Raw genomic sequence first — 21142 nt, 5'->3', positions numbered from 1 at the left:
TTATCAGTTGTTCTCTCTCTTTCATTATATATTCTCCATGTACATTTTCTAATAGTTCTTGATAAGTTAACCATTTCTCTTTTCCAGCCATTTCTCTTCTGTAAAACGCTTCTTGACTTGAGACACATAATGGTATTTTCGAATAGAACCTTGGTTTATATCTATTCCATATTTTCAACAGGGGACGTCTTATAAAATGATTATTAAAGTCTACATTTACTTTTACTTTGTCATACCATAGATATCCATGCCATCCCCACTTCAGGTTATGGCCCTCCAAATCCAATAGTCTTTTATTCCTCAATAAAATCCATTCCTTTATCCAGACTAAACAGCAGGCAGCAAAATAAAGTCTCAGATTTGGTAATCCCAGTCCTCCTCTTTCTTTGGCGTCTTGTAGTAATTTAAATTTAACTCTTGGTTTTTTTCCTTGCCATACAAATTTAGAGATATCTTTTTGCCATTGTTTAAAAGGTAAATCAGAGGATATTACAGGTATTGTTTGAAACAAAAACATCATTCTCGGTAATACATTCATTTTTATCACAGATATTCTACCCATTAATGACAATTGTAGTTTATCCCATTTTAGCAGATCTTTCTTAATCTCTGTCCATAATTTTTCATAATTATTATGAAACAACTTTGAATTTTTATTTGTCATAATGATACCTAAATATTTCAACTTTTTCTCTATTGTAAAATCTGTCTTGTCCATTAACTCTTTCTGTTCCCTTAAAGTTAAATTTTTCACCAACATCTTTGTTTTTTTATTGTTGATCTTAAATCCTGCTAACGGTCCAAATTCTTTTAATTTGTCCATCAATACATTAATTCCTTCCAAAGGGTTTTCTAATACAATTATCAAATCATCAGCAAATGCTCTCAGTTTATATTCTTCTTTTTTTATCTTTAATCCCGAAATCCTTTTATCTTGCCTTATATCTCTAAGCAGCACTTCTAAGACCAGAATAAATAGAAGGGGAGATAATGGACATCCCTGTCTTGTACCCTTTTGTATTTCACATGAATCCGTTAAATCTCCATTAACAATTATCTGAGCCTTCTGAGATGTATAAATCGATCTAATCCATTTTATAAAATTGTCTCCAAAATCCATTTGCTCCAAAACCTGAAACATAAATTTCCAATTCAAATTATCAAATGCTTTCTCAGCATCTGAGAAAATCAAAGCTGCTTGTTTATCATTTCGTTGTTCTAAATATTCCAACACATTCAAGACATTCCTGACGTTGTCACGTAATTGTCTTTTAGGTAAAAACCCCGATTGATCTTCCTGGATAAATTGTTGCAGTATTATTTTCATTCTTTCTGCCAAGATCATTGTAAAAATTTTATAGTCATTATTCAATAGAGATATCGGCCGATAATTTTTTGTTTTAGTTAAATCTTGCTCCTCTTTAGGTATTAATGTTATGTTAGCTTTTTAAAATGTTTTTAAAGAGGTTTTGTTTTAATGTATTTTAAAGTCTGTTTTTATGATGTTTTAAAGTCAACAGAGTGGTTCACGAAAGATGCTATTGGAGGTCATTGATTCATAGGGTCATAAATCATAAGAACATAAGAAGAGCCTGCTGGATCAGGCCAGTGGCCCATCTAGTCCAGCATCCTATTCTCACAGTGGCCAACCAGGTGCCTGGGGGAAGCCCGCAAGCAGGACCCGAGTGCAAGAACACTCTCCCCTCCTGAGGCTTCCGGCAACTGGTTTTCAGAAGCATGCTGCCTCTGACTAGGGTGGCAGAGCACAGCCATCACGGCTAGTAGCCATTGATAGCCCTGTCCTCCATGAATTTGTCTAATCTTCTTTTAAAGCCATCCAAGCTGGTGGCCATTACTGCATCTTGTGGGAGCAAATTCCATAGTTTAACTATGCGCTGAGTAAAGAAGTACTTCCTTTTGTCTGTCCTGAATCTTCCAACATTCAGCTTCTTTGAATGTCCACGAGTTCTAGTATTATGAGAGAGGGAGAAGAACTTTTCTCTATCCACTTTCTCAATGCCATGCATAATTTTATACACTTCTATCATGTCTCCTCTGACCCGCCTTTTCTCTAAACTAAAAAGCCCCAAATGCTGCAACCTTTCCTCGTAAGGGAGTCGCTCCATCCCCTTGATCATTCTGGTTGCCCTCTTCTGAACCTTTTCCAACTCTATAATATCCTTTTTGAGATGAGGCGACCAGAACTGTACACAGTATTCCAAATGCGGCCGCACCATAGATTTATACAATGGCATTATGATATCGGCTGTTTTATTTTCAATACCTTTCCTAATTATCGCTAGCATGGAATTTGCCTTTTTCACAGCTGCCACACACTGGGTCGACATTTTCATCGTGCTGTCCACTACAACTCCGAGGTCTCTCTCCTGGTCGGTCACCGCCAGTTCAGACCCCATGAGCGTATATGTGAAATTCAGACTTTTTGCTCCAATATGCATAATTTTACACTTGTTTATATTGAATTGCATTTGCCATTTTTCCGCCCATTCACTCAGTTTAGAGAGGACTTTTCGGAGCTCTTCGCAATCCCTTTTTGTTTTAACAACCCTGAACAATTTAGTGTCATCAGCAAGCTTGGCTACTTCACTGCTCACTCGACTTGAAGGCACATAACAACAAAAAAGTGTTTGTAGTGCTTTTGTTTGACGCCCTGGGCTCTTGCTAAGAAGAAGGGTGGGATATAAATGAAATAATAAATAAATAAATAGCCTCCCTCACAGGGTTGTTGCGAGGATAAAATGAGGACAGAGAACCATGTACACCACCTTGAGCTCACTGGAGGAAAGATGGGATACAAATGCAAAAATAAATAAAGTATATAAAGAATATCCCCTGGGATGCAAATGATTGTTAATTATATTACCCGTAGGGGCAGTGAAAGAAAGCTTTTGTTCTCATCCGGGATAATTGATGTGTGTTCATGTTGGCAAATAGATCAGATGCTGAGTAAAGCACTAGCACATATCTGGAGCTCTTGTCTATCCTAGGCAATGAGGTCTCATATTAATGAGGACTGTAGTGTATGCCAAGTTTACTTTCTCTGTGCTTTTGCAAGAACCCATGCTCATGGCCCAGTCGCCTATAGAGTGATGCTCCAAGAGCCAAGGAGTTTATTTATTTATTATTTAATTTATATCCCGCCCTTCATCCCAGCAGCAGCCCAGGGTGGCAAACAAAAGCACTAAAAACACTTTTAAAACATCATAAAAACAGACCTTAAAATACATTAAAACGAAACAACTTTAAAAACATTCTTTAAAAAAGCTTTTAAAACATCTTAAATAAAAAGGGTTAAAAACCATATTGTTTAGCAGCCTTTCCCAACTAGTGGGCCACCAGGTGTTGTTGGACCACAACTCCCATCAGCTTCAGTCAGCATTACCAATGGTCAGGAAAGATGGGAATTGTGGTCCAACAACAACTGGTGGCCCACTAGTTGGGAAAGGCTGGTTTAGGAGGGGGAAAGGTTTTTTTTAAAAAAAATATTAAAAGCAATTCTAACACAGATGCAGACTGGGATAGGTCTTAACTTAAAAGGCTTGCTGAAAGAGGAAAGTTCAATAGGCACCGAAAAGATATCAGAGAGAGCGCCTGACTAATATTTAAGGGGAGGGAATTCCACAGTTAAGGGACATCTCCAGCCTGAGTGGTGCCTGGTAACAGGTGGCATGTAGCCATTGATAGCTGTACCCTCCCTCAATATGTCTCCATCTTTGTTTCCTATTGCCTCATTTTGGAGTAACTATGCACTGAAGACATTTGGGAGAAGGAGAGTGGATGTCTGCAAAGAAATGTTATGCTGCCTTTTCAACCTCTCCATTTGTTGATTTACACTGTCTTGATCGGAGAATCCTTGTTAGCTAATTAAATCTGTTCTGCATTTCACAATTGGTTTCTCAAAGAGCATCCCTATGGAATTTAAATAATGTGTGCAACTATTCATGCTTTAACTAAAATAATAATAAATTTTGAGCCAAAGAGCATTAGACCTAATCCCCTCTTGTTTTCCACCTCAGAAGCGAGCTGTTAACAGCACTGAAAGGCAAGTACTTTGAGTGGGCAGCATTTTATAAGAGCAGATATGATGCGTTATATCTCAGCTACATGGGCTGTTGTTTCTTCTATAAAATACGCCTATTCAATCCTTAATGTTAGCTAATTATAGTGGATGCAGCCCTGTACTAGTCTTCTTTTCCTTTCAGGGCTTGACAAAGCTCTCAGAACAAAGTAAAACAAACCCAGGAAGAATTTTCTTCTTTTCCAACTCTTTTGTGCTACTAATAATATGTCTGTTAACTTTCTCAAAAGGCCATCTTGACAGATGTGTGTGGTTTTTATTTTGTGTTTTAAAAAATAATAGAAAAATTCAGAAGACATTATTGAAGCATTCAGTGTGTTTATTTCCTGAAATTGCCATTCAGCAAAATGAATTTGTGTGGCAAATAAAAAGTCCCCATGGTATGACTTACCTCTTTTTTTTATTAAATAATTATATTTTGAAGCCTATTGATATTGCTTGGCACTGTACAAAAGGTATAAAAATACAGGTCTACCCTGTAGATGAGGGATGGAAAACCTGTAGCCCTCTGGATGTTGTTGGACTTGAACTCACATCAGCCTCAGCAAGCCTGGCCAGTGGCCAGAGTTGATAGGAGTTGTATGTCGGCAACAATGGAGGACCCCAGGTTTTGCACTCCTGCTGTGGATTCAGATGTGGTGATCAAGTAAGTGCAAACAAGCCCTTGAGAAATTTTGTTTCCAAAACGTTCTTATCTTCATGGCTACAGAGATGTCTTGTCCACATAATTTTGAAATAATAATCAGAAGTAAGGAGAACAGTAATGAGAAATGTAAATCCATTTTCCCCCACCTCCACAATTCTGCTTTTTCATAATGCAAAGAGCACCATTTTACAAATAACAACCTTGGCTCTGTTGTATAGAATCAAGGATGTGATGCTCTCCAACTATACTTTGGCATCAGCCAGATCTGTGAAAAGAACAATATAAAAATTAGAGAAGGGTTGTTTTTTTTAAAAAAAAGAGAATTAGACACTTTCATTCTAGAAACCTCTTCCCACCCCTTGACTTTTCCCCTTGACGTGCTGCCTCCTTGTAGGTTTGCCTAGAACACTTAGGATAGCTTTGAGGCCTTCTGTGGGAGATTCTGCCCCCCCCATCCTCATTCGAAGTCTCAACTATTGGAGACTTTTGTGGGGGGGGGTTGTATTTAGAATCCAAGAGGCTTCTAGCATATCCATAGCTGACTGGAGCCATTTTGAAGAGCCCAGTGGAGGTAGTTCATGTTTGTGCTTTGATTTTTTTTTTAAAGCAGATACCCCAGCAAACTTCCTTTCCAGACTTTTTCTCATTCTACCTTTAAATCAGAGAGAAATATTGTCTGCATAGTCCCCCACCCCCTTGAATCTACAGTATCATTAATACAGCACTGGGGAGTTGGCTAGAACAATGCTGCCTGCTACCAATCAAATGGCTTAGAGAAATTGTGGAAAAGAATGTTAAACGCGATCCTGCTGTGATCACTAAAAAGGCCGCTGTCAGAGTGTTTCCATGCCAGGTATTACTCAGGCACTGCTCCCCTCTTCTGCAATATTCCTGGCTTTTATCTTGTTTTGCACAATTCAGCTATATCTTGTCCCTTTAACCACCTTACTAGTTCACATAACTCAGACGGATTCTGCCTGAGGAAAAATTTTAATTAACCATGCTTAAAGAATAAAAGGGTCAGGACAGAATGTTGGAAGGACATATTGGCATTGTCAGTTTTGTATCTTTCTTAACGTTTCTTTTTCTTTTTTTGGTGCTACAAACCTAAGTGTAGAAAGTAATATTTTGCCTCCCATATGCTCAAATTTAATTGTTTAATGAAGAATCTTAGCTGTTTTCTGACAGTTCCTTTCGGTCAGTGTCAGATATCGTGACTGTGAAATAAAGCTCTTTTCAGTCACGTTTTAGTAGATTTCTCCCCCCCACTCCCTAGCTTTATTACTGTCTTGTGACTGGTTATTTGGCAACTATAAGTGGACATCTCTGGGAAATATTTTCCACAGAATCAGCGTTTTGGATTATCCATTTGCCTCTGTTACTCACTGCATAATTTGCACAAAACATACTTATCCCGTGTGATTCATGGTGATAACTACTACTTAGGTTTATATATAATTTTAGTATATTTTGATTCTAGTATTTCCAGTTCTTGTTTTGGGTTCTCAAGCTGCTTATTGATTTTATTTTTGACCCAAGATGAAGCTTATGAGGCATCAGATATCTCACACTGCAAATTCTGAGCGCAAAGGTGTGAGTGACTTGTTCCCTTAAGATTGCTTGAAGCGGATAATTCCAGTTACATGAAATGATGCCTCCCCCCTTCAAACACGCATAATTTGTTCATAATTAATGCTGTCAGTACTGTTGCACAGTGCATGAGGACATAATCTGTGGGCTTTATTTCTAATATGATATGAGGCCAGTCTTGTGTTGATCTATCTTTTATTTCTTTGGGATTACAATTTTGCATGCATACATAAGTGTGCTCTGAATTAGGAAACCAATACAATTTGTACTTGGAGGCTATGCAAAGGATCCTTTTGCCTATTTTGGGTTTGTTTAAAGTTTGAGGTTTGTTTAAAGTTTTCTTGGGCCATTCAATGAAGCCGAATGGTAGGAGATTCAGGACAGACAAAAGGAATAGCTTCTTCACCCAGTCCATAGTTAAACTATGGAATTAGCTACCACAAGACAGCTTTAGAAGATCATTAGACAAATTCAAGGAGGTGAAGGCAATCAATGGCTATTAGTTAGGTCAGTTATATGCTCCTTCCAGGATCAGAGGTTGCATGCCTTTGAATACCAATTTGCTGGGGAACCACATGGGAGAGGGGAATTGTGATCATGTCCTGCTTGCACACTTCCCAGAAGCATTTGCTTGCCCACTGTGTGAAACTGAACGGTGGACTTAACATAGGCCCTTGGTCTGGCCTAATAGGGCTCTTCTTTTATTCTTACGTTCATTTCTTCACAACTGTTGGTATTTCCAAATTTTGTCCACTTTTTAAAAAAATATCCCTTTATGTTGAGAATATGCCAGTTGTAAAGATCTTCGTCCAGTGACTTATCTGAGCCTGGGAAAATGGGGTTAGATAGCTCAGCCTAATTATTGTGGTCTACCTCACTGATACCTATGTGCAAGTATAATTTATTTCAAAAGGACAAGCTCATAAGCAACTGCCTTATGTTGAGTCTGACCATTGATCCATCTAGCTCAGTATTGTCTACACAGTGTAGCAGTGACATTCTGGGGTTTCAATCAGGTCTTTCCTAGCCCTAACTGTGGAGATACCAGGGGTTGAACCTGGCACCTTTTGCAACCAAAGTATTTGGGGTACCATTGTACTACAGCACCTCTTCATTCCAGGTCCCTGTTGCAGCTCATGTGACTTAAGGGCTGACCTGCAGCTGCAGCTGTGCTTGTTTTCCGAACAGAGCAGTGGTTCCCAAGCTCCACCCCCCAAGCAAACCAATTGAAAATCTCTGATGGTCTTGGTGGGCCACTTAATGGGATTTCTGCCTGTTGTAGCAATTGTAATGCACCTTGCTAGATGCCGTATGATTTTCAAATGTATTTTTCATTGCTTTTTTATTTCTTACATTGTAATATTATTATGTTGTATTCCATTGCATTACAATTGTATTCCATAGAATAAAATTCTATTCAAACAGAGAATTCTATGTATTCCATAGAATTCAAACTGTAATGCAATAAAATGCAATATAAGAAAAGAAGCAATAAAAATATGATAAAAGTCAATATTAATATTTAATGCAGACATGCCACAGACCACCTGAATCAAGTCCATGGACCACAGTTTGGCAATACCTGGAGTTAGAGTATTTCTAGATCTCACTGAATATTTTGTCAAGTGTTTCTATTCATGGGAGAACGTGGCCCCTAAAGAACCTTTACTTGTTGGTGGGTGAGTTGGTGGGTCAGGAAATGGAAGCAGGATGGGGTGGTGAGTGGGGGGAAATAGAGCACATCATGAGAATCCCCATCATGAGCCCTCTGACCAGAGCTTGGAAAAGTTACTTTTTTGAACTACAACTCCCATCAGCCCCAGCTAGCATGGTGCTGGCTGGGGCTGATGGGAGATGTAGTTCAAAAAAGTAACTTTTCCAAGCTCTGCTCTGAACTATAGCAAGTGACTGGGTTGTGGGGAGGGTGAACAAAGGGAACAGTTAGAGGGGGCCCTGCTGACCTGCACAGATGCCATGCCAGTTGGCACTCAAGATTGCAGCACTACTGTTGATATTGGGCCTTGTAACTAGCAGTGATGGTCACCAACTTAGATGGTTTTAAAAGAGTATTCAACAAATTAATAAAGGATAATGCTGTTCATGGCTACCAGCCAGAATGGCTATATTCTACTTGTCAGAGGGAGTATACCAGTATACTCTGAATACCAGTTGCTGGAAATCACAAGTGGGGAAATTGCTCTTATATTCCAGTCCTGCTTGCAGGCTTCCCATAGGCATCTGGTTAGCCACTGTGAGAACAGGGTGCTAGACTCTTTGGGCCTTAGGCCTGATCGAGCAAGGCTTTACTTATATTTGTAACTAGTCTAGGCCATCACAAGTGTCCAGCCCTTCCAACCTCTGTTACTGGCCATACCTGTCCCTCCCTCTTCAATCAAGATAAATGTTACATTCTTGTAAAGGTGTTGTATGTTAAAAACAGCCTCATAAAATAGCTGTTTTATCTTCAGATTTGTTCCATCTTTAGCTGACTTTTAGCGTCATCTTATCATCCTAAAGGAAACACATTTCACTTGACCTCCAGGTTCAGGTGGGGCAGATGGCATCCTCTTCCCATTTACAAAGTACAAATCCACAATGGTGTTTTTTTTAATGCCTATGTTTAATCTTCCAGAAGCAGGACTGGCCATTGCACAAGCTGGAATGTTCGGCCATGTGCGTGTTTGGGCAGAACTGGAATCCCTCAGAGACTGTGAGACTCACTGCAAGGATTCTTGCCAAACAGGTGAGCAGGACCCACATACTTCCGTCAGGTTTCTGGTTTGGAGAGGAAAGAGCTAGGGAAGGGATCAAGTACTACAGCAACAATCATCTGCAGAATTCACTTCACAACTTCTTGTTTGTATACTTTGGCAGTTGCTTCTCTTGACTAGCTGAGCCTATATTCTACAGCCGGTCTGCTTAAGAACCTCTTGAACTGTTACACCCCTGAATCTTTTCTCTCTGATAAACCACCTCCATTGTCCTCTATTACATTTCTCTGCCAAAGTTGCTTGCACAGTCTTTGGAAAGTAAAGTTCTATAATTGTAATAACACTTTTTCTGTCCTACTTCTTGGCACTAGACTGTGCTTTGACTGCAAGCAGGTCACATTGCACTGCAGAACATTAAGGTGAACCTCACTGGATCAGAATTATTAAGATTATGCAGGCTCCACTTTCAGATGTTCACTGTGCCCCATGTTTGCAGTAAATTCCAACCTTTTCAGTCTGTTCTGGCCAGATACTTCACAGTCTAGCTGTCTAGAAGCTACTTCTTCCTTTGCCTCACATACACTTCTGGACAGCTTGGCCAGGGAGAGTGCAGGTTCACAGGCTGAAAAATCTACCAGATGCTCCTCTTGCTGGGAAATGAAGCCTCTGTGGCAACTTCTCGTTTCCAGATGGGAAGGGCACCTTTTAGGTAAGAATTGGCAACTTGTGTTTAAAACTGCAAACAAGGAAGGAACTGGGTAAAATGCCTAGAATCATAGCCTTGGAAGGGACTTTTGAAGTGTGGTCATCTAGGACAACTCCCTGCTCGATGAAGGATCTAGAATGCTAGATGCAACTTCAGTCTTGCTGACAGATGGCTATGCAGCTCCATATAAATAACTCCAGCTCACCACTCCCGAGGCAGTCTGCTTCATTGTTCAACAGCTCTTGCTATGAGGAAGTTTCTCCTAATGTTTAGCTGAAATCTGGTTCTCTGATATTTCTACCTATTGGTACTACTTCTGCCCTCTGGAGCAACGTTGAACAAGTTGAAGGGCATGGATGGGGGATGGATATAATTCTTATCCCACTCTGTGACTATCCCTGCTTTAGTTGAATAGAAGTCAGAAACTTTTACAATGAGTTGTAGAAGATAATACCCAAAAGGAAAATGGCCCCTTCACCTTTTAGAAAGAGAAGCGACAAGAATAACCATAGTATTAATTACTTTCTACCTGATGTTTCATGGTTCTCTGTGTGATATTTATTTATTATACCATTTTATGAATGTACTGTTGAAGTTACACCATGATCAAGGGCAGCGTACACATTTTTATATATGGCCATCTGTGGGTCAAGCCCTAATTCAAGGAGGTTTAAGCAAAGATAAACATAATGAAATTATATCACACTCAAACAATTAATAACAGCTACAACCAACCTGGATTAAATATATCAGTCAAAAGAAGAAAAGGCTTTCTTGAAGACCCTGCCATCCATGTGACAGTAGTGCATAACTAGATCTCCTTGAAAAGGAGGTCCACTAAATTGGAGGGAACCTCAACCTAGTATGGTGGGTGTGGGGTCAGAGAGTAGAAGTGCCCTTCAGATATCAACAGAGCTGGAGGCAAAAATACGGGTTTTTGAGAAATGTTCTCAATTGGGGTCTGCAAGTTTCAAGGTCACAGTGCTGAATGTTGTAATGCTCCAAGTTCTCTCCCTGTGCAATCATAATATATATAAAAATTAAACCTAAACAATGGCCTTTGAAGACAATCTATACATTTTGAGAGCTACTTCTATGATAAGGGTGACCCAGATGCAGCATAGGGAGAGGACTCTGAAGGCCTGCTTGGATGGTAGCCTGCCTGATCCCCCTGTGCTTCTTTCCATTCTTTTTTTAAAAAATTGAAGCACAGTGTAGTGGTGATCCACAAATAAAATTAGATGTTTAATGATGAAAAGTCATTGGAATAAATTTGTGCTTTTATAGCTTGCAGGGAAGTGGGAGGGAGCCCTGCATGGCATATGAAAGCTAAATATGCAAACCATAGTCCCTGAACCTCAGCTGTTGGGCCACCTGCAAACCTGTATTTAATGGCCAAGATTACAAAGAAGTGGCCTTAGGCCAATGCTGGAGTGTTGCTTTTGAACTCTGTCAACATTGAGATTATTCACTTTCCTCAAAGCAAAGTCTGCCTTTCTACCTGCTTGCCGCTGTTAGCTACTTTCTGCGAATCTACAGCTAAAACAAGTGACAAATTTTTGAAATTACTTGTTCTGTTTGTGTGGGGATTTTGGTAAGAGTTCTGGGACTGTGGCTGGCTCATGCAGCAAAGGGTGTCAGCAAATGTAAACTAGAGTGCAGTTTGTTGACTATCTGGAGGGGGGGGGAGAGAGAGAGAGAGAGAGAGAGAGAGAGAGAGAGAGAGAGACCATAGTTGTGAATAAGCTGATGGAATGTGTGTGGGCTTTTGAAACTGATTCTTTCCTTTTCTTTGCCCCATTGCCAGAAAATACATACTGGAAGGACTGAGTCAGAAAAGCTCCTTTCTGTAACGGAGTTTGAATCCCGTAAGTAGAAATAAATGTAACACTCCAGTGGTTTTCAATAGAGAGCTTGCAAAGTTCAACAAACCTACCAGGTTTTAGGGTGCTGTGTGTAGTGGCAACAAAATAATAGGGTTCCCCCCTGCAAATGATTCTGTTCTTCTACTTAACGTTGGATAAGAGATAATTAAAATTCTGGTCCGTTAATTACATTTCTGCCTTGTCAAAACAGCTGTCATGGCAACTAGGGTGACTTTGGTGGATTCTAATGTAAAATTTTTAAAACAGCCAGCATTGTTACCATGGGGCATACAATCAGAGATGGTGCAGATGCTTGATAGTGACAGTGTCTTTGGGGCTAATTGCGAGCCCCTTCAGTGTTTGGTTGCATATCTGTCACTGTCAGTCAGATCTGACATGTCCCCCGTGATTGCCACATCCCAAATGCTCCAGAGGTGATCTAAGGAAGGAGTGAAGGCCATTGTTTGTGTGCGTGTGTACTTATTCCCTCCCCTTAAGGCAGAGTTAGAAACTGAGTAGCTATTAAGAAAGTTAAGCAAGTTAGAATTGCCTGTAAAGGAATGTAGTGTTGCTCTCTCTTAATTGGTGCTGTCAGTAGAGAAACAAGAACGCATGTATGGGAGAATTAGAAAGTCTTAGATTGCCTTCCACTCATTTGGCATACTTTGAGATATGGCCATGAAATGCAGTTCTGTCTAGGAAGAAAGGGCACACAACACAACTGTTATATGTTTGCCAAGTATAGCATTGTCAGCTTTGTGTGACAAATGATTATTTTATTTTTAGGAAGACCACTAAAAAAAAACCACTGCCTCACTTCAGTGTGTCTAGGTTGTTTTGATATATCAGTTTTTCAGGCGACTTGCTGCCAGATTGAGGAGCAGAAATGGAAGGACTGGAGTGCATCCTAGGCCACTGTGTGCAAGGTCGTATCTGAATGCGCTGTGTCAGATGACCTAATGTAAATCTTTCTGCCACTCATATTCTCAGTCATTTACTAAGCCTGGCATGGCATTTATTGGGATTTTTATTTTATTTTAACCAGAGTAAAAACCCAGTTTTGATGTCCTATGATAAACTACTTCCTATGCAGGGGAAAATTTCATTTGATGTCATTTGAGTCATATTAGATTATGATCCTCAGTCACCTTCTCATCTTAATTTTCATTTCAAATTACATTTCAGAAACTTGACAACTGCACATAACTTAATGCTTCACATTTGAATGTCCATGCAAATTTTATTGTCTTCAATTATTATACACTCCCTCCCTCAAGATCATTGTATTACAAGAACCAGCATGATGTTACGTTCTGGTTTATGTTATGATGTATTTCTTACTGTTCTTGGTCCAAAGACCCCCAAAGCTGTGAACAATATTAGAGTGTTGAATTAGAACTTGGGAAGCACATGTCAAAATGCAAATGTGAAGTTGACCTTGGACCGGGAGAATCGGAATCTCTCAGCTAAATCAACCTCACAGGGTTGTTGTGAGAAAAAGAAGGGAAGAGGAATCATTACACTACCCTGATCTCCTCGGAGGATGTTAATGGTGCCAGCCTGGCAGTGTTTATAATGTTAATGTTATTTCAATGAAAGTAAAGTTAATTTATTAACTTATTATTTATTTATTTGATTGATTGATTGATTGATTATATCCTGCCCTTCCTCCCAGAAGGAGCCTCGGGTGGCATTAGTCAGTGGTGTAATGACAAATACATGAAACGGTCACCCAGTGTGTTTTGTAAGTCAGTGGTGTTGGCCTTCTTAGCAACATAAGCTGCCTGATACTGAGTCAGACTATGAGTCCATCTAGCTCAGCACTGTCTACCCTGACTGGCAGCGGCTTTCCAGGGTTTCGGGAAAGAGTCTCTCTTAGCCCTACCTGGAGATGCCAGGGATTGAACCGGGGACCTTCTGCATGCAAGGCAGACACTCCACTGTTGAGTTTACAGCCTTTCTCGATGATGAAATTTCCTAAAGATGAAATTTCCCACATAATACTTGGGTAAAAATGTGCTAAGATTAGATGTTTCCTGGCCTTATTCACTTTCACAAGGCCTAAGAGAGGGGAAATGACACCTACTGCAGTTCAAAGAACTGTTCTTATGACTGATTCTCTTTCTTAGAGGGTGTCCTGTCTCGAAGTAGTCTTCGCTGCACTTCACTGCAAGTAAATTGGCCTTTGTATTAAAAAGGATTTCTTTTCCTCTGCAGATCTTGATAAGCTTGACAATGAAAAGAAGGAGCTAATTCAGAATGATATCTCGGCTCTCCACCACTTTTATTCAAAGCACATAGAATACCCTGACAATGCAGCTCTTGTGGTCCTTTTTGGTCAGGTAAAATGGATTAAAAAAGGGTGGGGGAGGGTTGGCTGGCTGGTTTGACTGGATCCAGATGGCACCTTTGAGGGCATGTAATTTTGCACTGAACCAGAAGTACAGGAAATAGTGTTGCAAAAGAAGCAGTGCAAAGTTGTGTGCAATTTTGTGTGATGAACCCTTATCAGTCCCTCATTTTGGACTCTACCTTTTTCCCACTGACCCCATTAAACTGTCAGATGTGTGTGGGGGGGACACAGATAGTTTATGGGTGTTGCATGCACTGAATCAGTGGTCACCCCAAAAACCCTCTGTTGGAAGCACTCTAGTGGTTCTGGAAACAGGAGCCTTGACAAACATGTCATTGCTTATTCACACATTTTGTTTCTTCAGTGTACACCCAAAAAATGTAAAGTGTGAATGGAGAAATCCATTTTTATGTTTTCCTTTTGAATATACTTTTTCCCCAATGCTGTTTTTTTAACTTTTACCCCTTTTTATTTGTTGTCTTCTTTTTAAGAATAAAGGTATTTAGCATAATGCAGATATGCAAAACACAGATTAATACATAAATACACATATTGTAAACATAAATACAACATATTAGAAAAGGAATTCTTATAACTGTTGATATATCAATATATATGTAATATTAATGCAGATTCCCTAAACTTTTTAAACCTAATGGGAACATGCTGCTGCGTAAATGATTTAATGGAACGTGTTGCTTAATATTTAATATAATTACAAGACTGAGGATAGGTGTGCCCAGCCCTTGGGCTTAAAGAGGGTTGCATTCCTCTCCCATTAATCATATAATAATACTTATTTGTGAAGCACCCCAAAAAAGCAAGGTGTGTGCAGTATAGGACAGGCAGAAAAAAAATAATGAAACTGGAAAGCTGCCCTTTTTTCTGTCCCAGTCCCCATCCTTTTTATCCTTTCAACTAGGTTTATATCACCATCCGTGTCTTAAGTTTCTTTCCATCCTTCTTAACAGAATATCACATTCAGCTGCTTTTTCATCCTGCCTGAATTCAGGATGCTGATACTCTCTCTGCTGCAGCTCAGCTCCTCTGCCCTGGTCTTAATCTTTCACTATAAAATTAGATTGTAGGTAAACTCTGACCTCCCTTCTTATAAAGCTAGTAGCTCAGCAGCAAAACTTGATTAAGAGTAAGCAGCATTCTAATCAGATTAATCAGGATGATGCAGACAAATAGGGTCACTTATCATGCGATGCTAAACAAGCCAGCGGGTTTTTATTTCTGTCCCTTTCCCTTTCTCTCAGGTTAACTGTAATGGGTTCACAATTGAAGACGAAGAACTTTCACACCTGGGATCAGCAATATTCCCTGAGTAAGTGCTTTAGGTGCAGTATTCCTTCCCCAAGCAAAACAGTTTCTCTGACTTGTACATTTCTTTTCAGCAAGAAATCTGCAAGGAAAAAAAGGATACATCTTATTTGTAGAGCTGGGCAAGATGTTCCTTTCGCAGCTCTTAAACTGCTGCACAGGCTTCCTCCCTCTTTGCATTCAACACCTGCGCCTTGGCTACTCACCTGCTTCTCTCCCACTCGCTTAGGTAGGAGGCACTGAACAAAGGAAGCTGCCTTACACCAGGTCAGGCTGTTTGTCCATCTGCCCAGTGGTGAGAATCCTTTTTTAGCCCAAGGGCCACATTCCCTTCTGGGCAACCTTTTGGGGGCCACATGCCAGTGGTGGACAGAGCAATGAATGTTTATTTTACCTTTGTACAGCAAGCTTGTCTGCACACACACACTCACACGCACCTCTCTGTCTTCCATCCAGGCAAGCAAAAAGCCGCCTCAGTGTTCAAAGACACATTCTAGCCAAGCAAAACACTCAAGGAAAGTGCAAAGTAGGACCGGGGAGGGGTGTGGCTTAGGAAGAGTGTGTGTGGCCAGGGAGAGTTCCAAGGACCAGACAGAGGGGTTTGGAGGGCTGCATTTGGCCCTTGGACTTGAGGTTCCCCATCCCTGATCTAGCCCACTATTCTTCGCTCTAACTGGCAGCAGATCTCCACAGTCTCAAGCAGAACACTGCTACCTGATCCTTTAGCTGGAGAAGGCAGGGACTGAACCAAGGACCTTCTGCATGCAAAGCATGCTATAACTCAGTGGTAGATTACATGCCTTGCACATAAACAATCCCATGTTCAGTCCATGCCATCTTCAGGTAGCGCTGGGAAATAGATCTGTTTTGAAGCACTGTAAAGCCACTGCCAGGCAGTCTAGACAATACTGAGTAAGATGGACCAGTGGTCTGTTTCAGTGTAAGGCAGCTGCCCATTGTCCACTGTGTCTTCCTACATGGAAGGATAGAAGGCTATGATGTACTGATGCAGCACCTGATCCATGTGTTCCCATTGGAAGCCCACATTGTAACTGTCGTAGTGCATGCAGTAGGGAGAGGGGGCATAATTCCATGGCAGAGCACATGTTTTGCATGCTTATTGTTTCATGTACAAACCCTGGGATATCCAGTCAAATAGCAGTTTGGAAAAGGCCTCTCTGCATAGAATCATAGAGTTGGAAGGGGCCTATAAGGCCATCGAGTCCAACCCCCTGCTCAATGCAGGAATCCAACATAAAGCATACCCGACAGTTGGCTGTCCAGCTGCCTCTTGAAGGCCTCCAGTGTTGGAGAGCCCACCATGTCCCTAGGTAATTAGTTCCACTGTCGTATCGCTTTATCAGTTAGGAAATTTTTCCTGATGTTCAGCTGAAATCTGGCTTCCTGTAACTTAAGCCCATTATTCTGTGTCCTGCACTCTGGGATAATTGAGAAGAGATCCTGGCCCTCCTCTGTGTGGTAACCTTTCAAGTACTTGAAGAGTGCTATCATATCTCTTCTCAAGGTTAAACATGCCCAGTTCTTTCAGCCCCTCCTTATAGGGCTTTGTTTCCACTCCCCTGATCATCCTTGTTGCCCTCCTCTCAACCTGTTCCAGTTTGTCTACACATGAGACGCTGGAGAGTCCCAGCCAATCGGGGAGGCAACCCAGACCAATAATCTGACTCTGTAGAGGCAGCTTTATGTGTTGAATAGGGAGATTATTGAATTGGTAAAACTAGTACTATCAGAGTACAAAAGATTGGACAAACCGCACCAAACGTGAACCACTGGTTTTGCATGCAAGCAGCAGGCTGAAAGTGTCTATACTCTTTAATGAAGTAATGAGTGTATACCTTTTCGTAAAATAATCATGTGTCAATTCCCTGTGTTTAATTTCATTTGTGGTGAAGTTTGTTAAGGGGGGACAGATGGAGATACCATATCTAATAAAAATCAGAGCAAAAGCTGAACCCGTTGAAATTCTGTTGCCTTCAATGGCAGAGTTCCATTGAAATCACTGGGACTTTATCGTGCTTAACTGTGGCTGCACCGTATGTGCCACTTCTTAATGTTTCACCTGTGAAGGTAAATTGTATGAGCTAAGAGGATGTTTTGTCTTTTGTCTCTTCCCACTCCCATATGCTTTTTTCCTATGTAGAAAAATATTTCAAGACTTGTCAACAAGTTTAAGATGTCTTCATGACTTAGTGAGTTTGTCCTGATTATACAGTTGTAATAATATGCAGTATTTCACAAAGAGACATTGAGCTGGTTTGCATGTAATGCTAAGCCAAATGGTAGCTTAGTGCAAACAGAGGGGTTTCTGGAAAGAAGTTTGTGCTTACTTGGCTTCTGGTCCTCCTACTTCTGCACTGTTGTGATCATCTGAACTCAAGCTTGTGGTTAGTCTTGTTCCAGAGGAACCATGAGCTGTAACCAAGTTTTGTTCTTGGATTTCTAGATCATCTTTTGCCTCGAGGAGACAAACCAGAAACCTGGGTTCAGATGACATACTAATCCAAAACATGGCTTAGTTCCCAGCAGCATAGTAGCAGGAAGATGGAGCGCAATCTCCTCTCCAGGAGCCGCTTGAGCCATGGTTTGACACAGTGTTATGTGTGAACCAACTCATTACATTCTTGTAACTGTAGCAAGTCCTGCAGTTTACAGAAGTCTTATCTTTTGCTTGAGATTTTCAATGTTGCCGGTCATGAAACAATACATGTCCTTCTGTTTTTGCCAGTGTGGCGCTCATGAACCACAGTTGTTGCCCCAACGTGATTGTTACCTACAAAGGAACAGTGGCTGAAGTCAGAGCTGTTCAGGAGATAGAAGCTGGAGATGAGGTAACTATGCAATGAATGCATGCTCACAAGGGATGGGTAAGTAGTGATTTGTACACATACAATTCCTAACGGATGTCCAAAGATTTAATGCCAACAGTGCACCTAGCATATGCATTTCTATATTTTTTTTGGTGGCATATCTATTCCTCTGCATCCCTTTTGAGTTTTTTCCCTCTCAGTTTTCAAATACAGTTACAAAAATGTTGACTTTAAGCTGTGGGAATCAGCAGCTTCCCACTTGAAATTTGACTGTGACTTCTTTTTCTTACAAAAACTGTACATACTGTTTGAAATGGGGGTGCTGTTCAAAATGGCAGCCCCATGTTGAGGTCTTCCCCACCTCTCCCCACAAATATCAGTCAGGCTTGCCAATGTTACTTCTTTGTTGCTTAAGCACATTGTTTGATTATGTCTCATTTATCCATACCATTGACTAATACTGTCAGGAGCGGGAAAAGAACTCGGTTAAGTATGGCTGAATGTCAAAGGAGGCAAGAGCTTACCATGGGACTGCTGTTTTTCAGTGGGAGTCGCAGGTCTTTCTTTCTTTGACTCAAGTCACTTAAATAGTCCAATGGTAACTTTAGATACTGTGTAGAACATGTCACACTGGCCTGTTCCATAGCCTGACCCATTCCTCTGCACTCTGCAGACCCCTTCCCACACATCCATCCTCACCTGTGCTTCCCATAGGGGTGGTGACATCATTTACCTCTACTGCATTCCAGATTGTTGTGGGCTAATTTATTAAATGTTTATACGTTTTCTTTGCATGTCTTATACTTTATTTAGATAAAATATAAATGCTTAAAAAGGATAACAGTGCCTGCAGAAAGAGTGAATGTTAACGAACTGGTAGAACATCTCTGCCAGAGGTTCTCTGTCATTCCGTTAGAGCAGCGCTGCAACAAAATTATCATCGGTGATATGGCCTGTGCCTCCACCTTCTGGTTCAACATGGTTATTACATGAGCAACCTGTCAAAATTTCTCTGTGTGTGTGTGTGCGTGTGTTTAAATTAGCTCCCATATTTTGTGCCCGGAGAAAAGCAATTGAGATGCGCTCACTGTAGGATAAAAGCAAGCAACTGCTAACTAAAATCAGCTTGCCCTGGGCACGTTGAGAGAAGGTGAAGGACATCACAAAAACAACAGCAGACTCCATGGAAAAACTTGCATCGCTGGTGGAGCAGACATGCATCTGCTTTTTCATTCTAGTCTTTATTTTCTTATAGAATTTTTAAGATAAGCATTGAAACTTGCCATCATGTTTTATAACATGTTTCTTTGGGTAGCTGTGTTTGGAGTTGCATTCTTTTTTTTTTCCCTCTTTTTTTCTGGGCAGATAAGATACTTTGCTTTCCCAAGCAAACTGAGTGGCTGTTTGCTACATTATATTTACAAAGAGGCTTGCAATAAATGTGTCTCTTCCTTGGTATTCAGTCTTCCAACAAAAAAAGCAAAATTCAAGATCCCTGTCATACTATCTATTAACAAAGATTTTGGGTGGTGTCCAACTCAACAGTTCCGCCAGCACAAGACTGCAATGGAACTCTCCCTCCCTCTCCTCCGCTCATGACTACCCTCCCCAAATCTAATCCAAAGGCTTGGGGAAGAAGCCCTACAAAAGATTAGGGGGCGGGGAAAGGAGAAGGAGGGGACGCTTCACTGCACACAAAGTGCTTGTACTAGTGAAACTGTTTAGTTGGATAAAGCCCATTATTTTTATAAGAATATGCAGCTAAACTGCAACATAACTCCTCTTTCCAAAAGTAAACACCTCTTTTTTCCCTCTGTTCTTATATTGCATGATATATGCATGCTTAATTGCTTTTCTGGGACAAGATAGGGTGGAGGTTTTTTCTCTCCTTCCCCCGCCCCCATTGACTACAATGGAAAAATGAATGGGCATTGGATGTGGTGTCTCCGTGACTGCCACACCCTTACTATGCCCCGTTCTCTCCCACTCTGCTGGCCAAACGTCTTTGCAGGTGGAGTTCTCCACTGGCAGGGGGGAGGGCTCCCAGTGGTATGTTGGCCCACCGGTGTGCCTCCCTCTTCAACAATGGAGCAGCTTTTATTACCAGTGAGTCTTAGAGGTTTGCCACTTTGTCATTTTTTAGTAAAGATAAGAATTTAGGCAATATGGTCTTTTTTGAAACTTGTTTGTTTGTTTATTCAATTTGTATCCCACCCTTCCTCCCAGCAGGAGCCCAGGGTGGCAAACAAAGCACTAAAACACTCTAAAACATCAAAAAAAGGTCTTAAAATATATTAAAACAAAACAGCATTAAAAATATATTAAAAAAACAACTTTAAAAAAGGGTTAAAAACATTATTAAAAACATATTAAGCAATTGTGAGACAGATGCAGACTGGGATAGGTCTCAACTTAAAAGGTTTGTTGAAAGAGGAAAGTCTTCAAAAGGCACCGAAAAGATAGCAGAGATGGCGCCTGCCTAATATTCAAAGGGAGGGAGTTCCACAGCTTTTTTATTGTTGATCTTCCAACTTTATCTCTTAAATTGGATATTGTACTGCACAAGAAGTCTGCAATATTATGCATTGATCTAATTGGCCCTTTTACAGCCTCCCCCTCTGCCACAGGTCACCAGCCTCCCCCCCCCATCTACTCATCCCATATAGTCCCATTGAGTTCAGCGGGGCTTACTGACAGGTAAATGAGTATAGGATTGCAGCCCGAGTTATTTAATTCTGTGATCCAATTGGCCTTTTTGGGTATTTATATATTATTACATTTTTATCCTGCCCTTCTTCCCCCCAAAAGAGCCCACTACTACAGTATTAATTAAACATATATACTATTTTAATATGTAATAACTTGATCCCACCTCCAACTCCAGTTGGGAAACCACCAGAATTTTGAAAGTTCCATGGGTTCCATTTTCTCTTCTAATTTAACAGTGATCCAGATGAAAATCTGCTGCATGTGACTAATTTCACCATCAGGAATTAAAGCATTATCATAGAGTGAGTT

General features: G+C 40.6%; 1 protein-coding gene across 2 annotated transcripts in view; it reads left to right on the top strand.

Annotated features, from left to right (window-relative positions):
• The window catches only part of SMYD2 (SET and MYND domain containing 2), a 55242-nt gene that overhangs the window by 20226 nt on the left and 13874 nt on the right, over window positions 1-21142 (top strand). For both annotated transcript variants that reach the window (XM_061625216.1, XM_061625217.1), the window contains exons 3-7: window positions 8968-9078; window positions 11560-11620; window positions 13835-13959; window positions 15233-15300; window positions 18043-18145. In XM_061625216.1, the coding sequence (XP_061481200.1) occupies window positions 8968-9078; window positions 11560-11620; window positions 13835-13959; window positions 15233-15300; window positions 18043-18145 (468 nt within the window). The remainder of the gene's footprint in view (window positions 1-8967; window positions 9079-11559; window positions 11621-13834; window positions 13960-15232; window positions 15301-18042; window positions 18146-21142) is intronic.

This window comes from Rhineura floridana, chromosome 4 (assembly GCF_030035675.1).
Source record: "Rhineura floridana isolate rRhiFlo1 chromosome 4, rRhiFlo1.hap2, whole genome shotgun sequence".
NCBI classification, from domain to species: domain Eukaryota; kingdom Metazoa; phylum Chordata; class Lepidosauria; order Squamata; family Rhineuridae; genus Rhineura; species Rhineura floridana.
This window is presented reverse-complemented; position numbering and strand designations above follow the sequence as displayed.